The 9781-nt window shown below is 37.0% G+C and overlaps 1 protein-coding gene across 3 annotated transcripts in view; it reads left to right on the forward strand.

Moving 5' to 3' along the window:
* unm_sa1614 (un-named sa1614) overlaps positions 1–5153 on the forward strand; it is a 32796-nt gene extending 27643 nt beyond the window's left edge. For all 3 annotated transcript variants that reach the window (XM_038280851.1, XM_038280854.1, XM_038280852.1), the window contains exons 28-30: positions 2385–2539; positions 2692–2817; positions 4511–5153. In XM_038280851.1, coding sequence (XP_038136779.1) covers positions 2385–2539; positions 2692–2817; positions 4511–4585 — 356 coding nt within the window. In that variant the 3' untranslated portion in view covers positions 4586–5153. The remainder of the gene's footprint in view (positions 1–2384; positions 2540–2691; positions 2818–4510) is intronic.
* Positions 5154–9781: the final 4628 nt, after the last annotated feature.

Below are 9781 nucleotides of genomic sequence, written 5' to 3' on the forward strand. Positions count from 1 at the left end.
GGGCTAAAAAGAGCGGAGATTCAGCTGGAAAAAGGGTCCCAGCGTTCTCGCGCACCTCGCTCTTCTAGCGGGTCAAACTTCACGAGCTGTTTTTCCGCAATTTCGGTCATAAAAACAAAACAAGCCGGCCTCCTGTCTGGTGCACTGTTTGCGGTCAGCTACAATCTGGGAGAGGTGCAGCGGAACGTCTCTCAAGGGGCGGTGACGTCGTCACTCTGGAGCCTTCTTCTTCTTCTTTTTTTTAATGGCGGTTGGCAAACAACTTATAGGTGCATTACCGCCACCTTCCAGAATGGAGTATGGACCAGACAAACTATTATATTCTCCCTGAAATACCCGTTCTTCTTAGAAAATTAAAAATACTTCCAAAAACTACATCCCCAGATGACCTTTGAAACAATTCCCTTATATCTAGTTTATTTTTATTCCTGTCTAACTCTCGACACAACATCTCTCTTTCCTGAGTATATTTATTACATTCTAAAAAAATATGTTGGACAGTTTCTCTGGAGCCGAGGTATTGCATTGAACTCATTACACTGATATTGTGCAGTATTTTTGCAGTATTTTTTTATTACAACTTTTCTACTTCTGTTATTTGCTGTTGTTTCTAAAGAAAATGCATAATGATATATACAGCTTTCATTGATTTATTTCAAACTTGAAACTTTGTTTAGCCTGTAAGGTGTAAAAAAAAAAAAAATAATTAACCAATTAATCGATTAATCGAATCGAATCGAATCGTGGTGTATTCTTGAGTATCGAAAATAATCGAATCGTTGGGTCAGGAATCGATACTGAATCGAATCGCCATGATGGATGTGATTTACACCCCTACAGCACATAAAAACTAACTTGTAAGAAGACACAGACACATGCACACACACACATCCTGTCCTAGTATAACACAACATATCAGCTAAGTTAAAAAACAAAGCTGGAAAAAAGAAGAAAAGTAAAAAAAAAAAAAAAAAAAGCATCTTTCTCTTTGGAAAGGATTCATCCATGCAGTATGGATGGATCATTCTAGCTTGTCAATCTCTAGATTAATTTCCTTTTCAGAAATATAGAAGTATGAAAAAAAACAGCACCAAACCGAAACCAAGAACAGAACTGAAACTTGCAAAGAGCAATCGATTGAAGTTGAACCTGGCCATCAATACGTGGAAGTGGAAACAGCTTGACCTGAGTGAAGATTTGTTTGGCTTTGAATTGAAGAGGACAGATAGAAACAGTCTGAGAACTTGGAAACTTTACAAACCTATGCCCTGGGCTGGAATTTAAATAACCTCTGTGGTCAGCGCACTGATTTATCTGTGGAACAACCTGCAGACAGAAACTGATGCATTCATGATATTGAAAGCATTTTCTGTATGCTCACAAACTGCAGATGCCTCAGTGGTCTGGCTGCTGACTGCCTCCTCAAGCTATCTTTAACCATTGAGGCATGAACATTTCTGTCCTTTCCCCCCCTTTTTTTTTTTATTGTGGGTTCCATAATTTCAAGACTGCAACTGTTTTCGGCCCTGGGTATTTCCAGGGTAGTTGTTTTCTCTCACCAGATATTCCTATCTTGTCTGAAAGGTTTTCAGTATTTCATCATTTGTATCTAAGCAATGATGTAAAACAGTGAGTATATCCAGACTGTAAAGAACGTCACACCGAAGTTATTATCCTTAACTAAAACTAACAAAATGAGAAAAACTAGAATTTTATAAGATTTTCATTAACTGAAATAAGAAAAATAAAAGATCACAAAACAAGTTAAAACAAACTTAAACGTTAAGATAGAGTGTTTAATTTTTGTTTGTGTTTTTAATCATAAAGCATTAATATCAGGTTTAGTTTCTGGTTGCTTTTTCAGTTTTTTTCCGCTCTACCACATTAAACCAGCAGATGGCAGGTATGGCAGGCAGGTCATTTGGTAAGTAAGTCATATTACATAGAAGACTAAAATTATAATGGAAACTAACAAAAACTACACTACCTGACAAAATGATTTAAAACTAAATTAAACCTTTACTGGCACTGAGCTCAAAATCTCTTTCTAAAGGTAACCCAGCATTTTAAAGCTTGACGTAGAGCTTTGTCTAAAGACAGAAACAGTGATGTGCTTTCTTCCTTGTGTTTCTCATCCTTGGCCTGTTTGGACACCTGTGAATGTATATATATTTAATAACTCAATTTAGGATTCTTTCAGTTTAGTTCCAAAATGTAGTTCATATTAAAATGCAATTTATCCTACCTTGTACAATTACTTTCCATTGTAAAACTTACATCTTATGATTGTTTCCTATTAAGAAAGCAGCAGCAGATTAATTCAATATGTAAAATAAAACACTCTTTAGAATAACTTGGCATTCTTAAATTACTTTCTCTTGTAGGTTTTCGACGGACAGAAAGTGAAGGTAGCTCCTCCCATTTCCTCTACCCGGCCAGTAAAGCTGCCCTGAATGGGTCGCCGATCAGCCAGCGCTCTCAGAGCTTTGAGAGCGACGGCAGAGGCCCCACCCCTCAGCCGTTTCCTCGCAGATCACTGGTGAGATCCGTTTGTTTCATGGAGTGAGCTTGTTCTTTTTGTGTTTGATCCAAACAGTGTGTTCAACTGTTTCACATATTTATTGTACTTCTGGCTACAAGCCTGATGCATGTTGATGCTGAATTTTGATCCGTTTTTTTGTTGTCCATCAGCCGCGCGGAGCAACCAGTCGGCGAGCTCAGGCTCTGTATGACTGTGAAGCAGACCACCATGATGAACTGAGCTTCTCAGAGGGTCAGGTGTTGGTGGTTCTTGGGCAAGAAGACAGTGATTGGTGGGTGAGTATCAGCATTCTCTGTTCTGATTGGTCGATCCAAACTGACAGGATTAGGGAACTCTCACAGTCTGTCATTGGGTTTGTTCGATTTCAGAGGCTGCGTCTGTGAAAATAAGGAGGCTGGAAGAGTTTTGGCTATGGATTCAAACAGGTCCAGCCTTCTCTTGCTTTCACTGCACATACGCTGAGTCGTCTAGAGCCCGTGACAGTTTACATGTTTTGGGTGCTAGTAACATTTTGTAGGTGTTTCAGCAGCAGTGCCGTCATCACGAATATCGTATATATTGTCCCCACACTGCAGTTTTTTTGGAATCTGTGTTTAAATGTCAACCAAACCCTATGCACAGGGATAGATAAAACCTTACAATGAAATGTTTTTTTGGGGGTGTTTCTACGGCAATAGTGGCTCGTTATTTCGGAAGTAGGCTGACAGGAAAGGGGGTATGAGAGGGGGAGCGGCATGCGGCAAAAGGTCAGATTCGAACCCAGGTCATCCGGGTCGAGGACTAAGGCCTCCGTACATGGCCCGTGCAAGCTAACCACTGCGTCACCTGCACGTCTTTCAATAAACTTATTACATACCACTTATCTGATTCAATAACCATTTAAAACAAATATTTGCATTAATTGCAGATGGAACTATTCACGTACTTGTATTACCGTGAATCCTCTAATATAGGACGGGGCCTTTATTTCACTTAGGTACATCTTGGTCCAGGCCATTATAGGAAGGAGGCCAGAATAAGAGGCCGGCCTCTATTTCTATTTCATCAAAACAGACTACCAGTGGAATGAATAAAAACAAGATTTTGTGTCCCTTAGAACCTATAAAATACTAGGTTCATTTATTGAAAATGTACAGTTACCATAACGGTATACAGAACATTATTCAGACATCTTCCAGCAGCTGCAAATTTTCTGCACGGCAATACAAAAATAAAAGACACAGAATGGAATCTTGGCCAAACTGACTTGCGAAACAAAGTTTTAAAAAAAATTAATCAAAACTGTTCTGCCATCACAGCAAAAAAATTTTTGAGGCAGGCTAAGTGGAAGTAGGCTACCAGTATCATATATTTAAAGGGAAATTCAGAACAACGAAGGCAAACAAAGTTCTGTCATTTTAACGCTGCCTGGTTACCACCAGAACTACTGGTAATCACATTTGTCTTTCAGATCAGAACGATTGTGTAAGGCCACTACCATCTCTGTGTAAGGATGGGACTTCCCATGCTAATGGCTTGGATTCCTTAGCAAACATTGCTCCCCTGTGGTACCTGTATGTTACTATCACAAGTTGTTGAGGACTGCCCAGAAGCATTGTTGGTTCTAATTATAGCCCCGTCCTGTATAAGAGTCCGGCCATTATTTACCTCCACCAACAGCGAGACAGGCCATTATTAGAGACCCGACCACTAATGGAATACAGGCCAATATTAGAGGATTTACGGTACATTAAACTGCACTTACAATATTTACCACTATTAGGTGCCATTTACCTATTTTCTCTGAGCATGAAGCAGGCCTCTGTGCCACGCTCTGACGTAATTAGCTGACAAATCTGGCCTTTGGAGGACGCAACTGCTGAATTCGAACTTGGCAAAAAAACTTAGATCCATGCACTAACTTTTCTATGACAAATGTAGAAAATGAAAAGATTTCTCTTGCAATAACTGTATTTATTCTGTGTGCAGCACGGTTATATAGAAGATGAACCAGACCAGAGAGGTTTGTTTCCAGCCTCCTTCGTCCAGCTTCTCTCTGATTGACGTAAACCTGGTCCAGATCCTGAGGCTCGCACACATCCAGATGACCATGGAATAAACTGGGTCCTCAGAGGAGGAAGACCAGATGATAAAAACTGATAATTACTGGATCAGGTCGGATTTGGGCTCGGATGTCTTCAGGTCTTCGTCCAGCAAACCTTAAGAACCTCAGGTCTGGATTTACCATAAACACATGATGGAAAACATTGACATAATACTTCATAATTTATTTATACGACTAAAGGAAGAGTCACCAAGCAGACGGAGATCAGCTGCGACTTGAAAGACATTTCCAAAGCGAGTCACATCCTTCCACTGGACTATTATATTTAAGATAAGCTAAACTGCTTCCTTTATTTTATTATTTAAATGTATTTATCTTTTTGGAATTCTGTGGCGACGTCTGCAAGACACCAGCCAAAGCTGCCACGCTACAAACTCCTCTTCCTGAAAGCATTCCAGGACCAAAGCTAAATTTAGCTGAAGCCAGTTATCTGGATATAACGGGCACAAAAAAAAAAAAGAAAATAAAAGAGGGACTACGCTTCCTTTATTCACAGGTTTATTAAAAGACTTGAGAGAGGAAGGAGCCTGAAATGTGAAGAACGTGATGCTTTCAGCTGCCTCTATGTTCCAAGTTACTAACACTTCACTCAGCAGAAACCGGCACAAGCTGCCGACTTTTTAAGTATAAAACTCAGCATTTAGGTTAAAAAAAACAACAAAAACTTATTTTTTTTCCTCAAGCAAAATATTTTCCCTATAGACACATTATCAAATCAGCACTAAGATGTTTAAAGAATCACCTCTGAATGATGAGAAGATTGATTTTTCAAGGAAAGTTATTTTTACAAAAAAAGTAATTAGCTTAAGTAAGTCAAGTCTCAGTTAAAATCTGATAGATGTAAAATATGAAAAAAATAACAATTGTAAAACCAAACAAACATTGTTGGTATTTAAGCACACAGTAAGTGAATGTTTTGATGTTTTATTTATTTTTCAAAAGACTTGCTCTTTCAGCAGCTTATTTAAAGAGGGTTAAAATGTAAAAGCATTGCATAGATGTTCCCCACTTACACTGAATTCTTTATTTTGTTAAACAATTGCCTATAAGAAACTATTGTAAAAGAAACTGACCATCATAGACCAACTGGTGTTACAGCGTCCAGAGCATCTGTTTAATAAGAAGTGGTGCATACCTGAATATAGGGTCCCTCTGATCATGCTTACTAGCATGGTCTGCTCACAGCATTTATGATCTTAAACATGTGACTGAACATTATACATTTTAATATGCTTTAATTGATTGAGGTTTGAGACACTTTAAAGAGCAGCATTTTCAGAAGCTTTTAGCTTTTTAACAATTGAAGTTAAAAATGTCTGCCATCATTAAACTATTAATGAACTCTCTTTGGTCCACTTTTTAATTGTTTATAACAGCCACCAGTGTTGGAGCATGCAGAACAAAGGATCTCCTGCACTTTGGTTTTTGCTGAAGTTTTCTGTAGGTTACTAAGGCTGAAATTGTCTGGCAGATGTTTTAATTTAAAATGTTAATATCTTAGAGTTAATAATCTGAGGTATTCTAATAAAGTCCCTGGTTCTTTGAAAGAGATACAGGCCCACAGCATCACTGTTCCTCCACCATACTTGACCATGACTATAGATCTATTTAGTGGTACACATACTTTCTTTTGGCCGACTTTATATTTTTGTCAAAAAGTCGCATTGACATTCAAATGGCAGCTTCTATTTCCCTCCTAAAATTGGATTATACATCATACAAGTACTTTTCTATCCATTAGCTGTCGGTTTAATGCCAGGTTCTTCTGCCAAAAGCTCAGTCTTAGTCTTATCTGACCAAAGAACATTTCAGAAAACACTTAAGAAATCTTTAGCAAACTGTACACGTTTATTTTTGCTATGATCAGTTTTCTTTTTTCTGCCATGCTGCCAAAACAACCAGTTGGATGGCACCATTCTTCCTTTTCTTCTGGTGATTTTGTAAAGTATAATAATTGTTACAATCATATTTCCTAGCTGAATAAATTGTTCAAAGCTGTTGAAATTTTTTCCTTTTTTTTTTTTTTTTTAAAGCAGTGATAGATTATGGATTATATGAAGGTTTTTTAAACATAATTACCTGAAGCGTGTGTTGGAGGGTTGTAAGAAGCAATACAAGGGTCCAGACTGGCTTGATAAAATGAAAACAAAAAACTTCCAAAGTGGGAAATATTAAACATATTTTAGGGGCTTCTATTGGATATTAAACATATTATACTGTATGTACAAGAATGCTTTAGGAAATTCACCAGATAGAAAACCTAAAGTAAAATGTGACTTTTTTACTCGCTGCTTTTTTGTTTGCATTGAAAAAAAGGGTTATTGAAGTTTAAAATCTAATGTTTTCCAATGAATGTCTAATAATTTACCAATAAAGATTTACAAAAAAAGTTTGGTTTTTAGATTATGCTAATCCATCTCAGAATATATTTTATTTTTAGTGGAAAGTAATGAAATTATAAAAAAAGACTTTCAACAACAATTATAGGAAAACACATTTGAAAAACTTACCCATTAATTTAAAGGAAACAATCCCACTCTTTGGTTTCACTTGCCTTTATTTCATTCATAGGAATAGTGGTGGATACGTTTTTCTGCACTTTTAGCTGAAATCACAGGGCTCCTGTCATTTTAGCATGAGCATCATGCTGATTGTAAACTGGTGTAGGAATGGAAACTTAACCCTACAACCACTTCAGTCTGAGCAAAACGAGCCTAATTAAAGCTGAACACACATCCAGTGCTTTGGATTTAATCTGTTCATGACATTTGGACTTTTATGAAAGAGGAAAAAAAAAAGATAATGAACGATTTTAAACACCTTCATTTACCGTGGTTTAAATAAACTCCTCACTACCAAAATGAACAGTCTGAGTAGCACAGATTTGGTTTTATAGTCAGAAAAAATAAACATAAGTTTATCTGTTTATGCCAGACTAAACATTACAAAGTCTCTGAAAATCGCCAGAAAGGATCATTTACCATTTTATTGGCAGCACTTTTCTGTGACAAAGCAAAATGTTGATGTAAAGGAAAACGGTTCAATCAACCAGATGTCTCATATTAAACTAAGGACTTCAGGCAACGCTGCAGACGGGATACAAGAACAGAATGAAAAGGAAAGAGTTGGTAAAAGTAACTGAGCAACAGATTACAGATTAATATCCAGCATCTTGAATTCTTCTGCTTCATTAAAAATAATCCAAATAAAAGGAGCAGGTTTTTTTTTTAAAGTGTAAAGACGAAGTGATCGACGTCTAACGACCAGCAGGCGTCTCTTTGGGTAAACTTTCAACATTTTTAAAGTATGCAATGAAAGTGGTCATTTTCTCTGGATGAACATTTTTGATGTGAAGCTCATCTCAGACAGCATTCGTCTCAGGGCAGTTTCTCACAGTGGTTCATGATTTAAATCATTAAGGCAACAGCAAAACAATAGATGTAAACATTCCCAAACCTAAATTACACTCAAGTGGAGTCTAACAAAGTCGAGTTAGAGCGTAATTGTCCAATTTAACAAATTATTTTACTATATTCATTAGTAACAAAGATTAGGTATATTTAGTTTACCTTTTAAAACTTCTAAAAATTTCTGTATTATGTATAGATATTAGTGCTGTCAAAATTATCGCGTTATTATCGCGTTAACGCGAGGCCATTTTAACGGCGATAATTTTTTTAACGTGAGATTAACGCTATGTGGTTTTATGGTAAAATTTTCCAAGTTCATCCCGCTGCAGCCTGCGGGAAGGCGGGGCTATTTTCCCCCAGTCTATGCATTTCTCATAGGCTTCAAGAGCGGAGCTCCTCAAGGGAAAAAGATGCTCATACACTGGGTGACGCTAGTGCCTTTTCTTTAAGCCCCACCACCAACAAACAAGTTGAGCGTCTGATAACTAGTAGCAACCTGAAATACGCTGAGAAAACAGATTACTGAGGTGAAATGGAATCTGCTACGGCACTCTTGCTGTCACAGGTCGGTATCGTGTGTGTGTGTGTGTGGGTGTGTGTGTGTGTGTGTGTGTGTTCTCATTTTTGTTAAGAGGCTGAAAAGTAACTTTCTAGAGCATAGACTACCTCCATCTAGTGATGTCGGTCTATTGATTTTGATGTATTGATTGAAAATTGTTCATTATTATCTTGGTTAATTAACATCTAATGTTAACTCTACTACATTTTATAGCAGTAGGGTAAAATGCTTGTCTTTGTTCAAAAGACTGTATTAACTGTAAAGACTGTCTTTTACATCAGCCTGTTTTCAGGGCCTTTTTTTTGGCTACATATTTGTTATTTTTTGCTACATGCCTCCCCATCTTCTTGCCATATGTTTCTATGGCATAAATCAGTGTCTGTGACCTGTTCTCATTTAAAAAAAAAAGAACATTGGCACAAACCTAGCCTGTATGTATTTTTTGTATGTCATCGAGAGTATTTAAATGATTTTCAATCAGAAAAAAAATTTGCGATTAAAATGCGATTAATCGCGAGTTAACTCAGGCATTGATGCGATTAATCGCGATTAAAAAAATTTAATCGATTGACAGCACTAATAGATATATAAAAAAACTAATGTATAAAATATATATATGCATTTTTCCATTAACCCTTGGAGTTAAAAGGCTATTCTATAATTTAGCTAGATTTTTATTTCATAACATGCATGTGCAACCGATTATTACATCCTTTAAAACATTAAACGTACATTTTAATTGCTTGATAAAAACAAACAGAACAGATACGCGGGGGCTTTAAAACATCCTAATAATGTAAACCAAATCACAAACATTCAGTTGATCTTAACAATCAGCATCAGATTTTCCTTTTGTAGATTCACAGTGCAGCTGGAAGTGCAGCAGCAGTCATGGCTGCCTATAAAGGTCGGTGCCTTCCTCTTTTCTTTTTTGGCTGTTCTCCCTTTTCATGTCATCCATGCAAACTACAACTGTGTCATGTCACTTGTTCAGTTATTTTATATTTTCTTCTATTAAATCTAAGTGTGATCAGGAGATGAATCATTTCTTTGTTTCCACACTCAGAGCTGCTGATCTGCTTATATAACTACCTGTTAATTCCATGCAGAACAGGAACAATACTGTCATGACCTAATCTAAAGAAACGGTATTTGTAGAATTACAT

Source organism: Cyprinodon tularosa, unplaced genomic scaffold (assembly GCF_016077235.1).
Source record: "Cyprinodon tularosa strain WSP-4 unplaced genomic scaffold, ASM1607723v1 ctg165, whole genome shotgun sequence".
Lineage (NCBI taxonomy): Eukaryota > Metazoa > Chordata > Actinopteri > Cyprinodontiformes > Cyprinodontidae > Cyprinodon > Cyprinodon tularosa.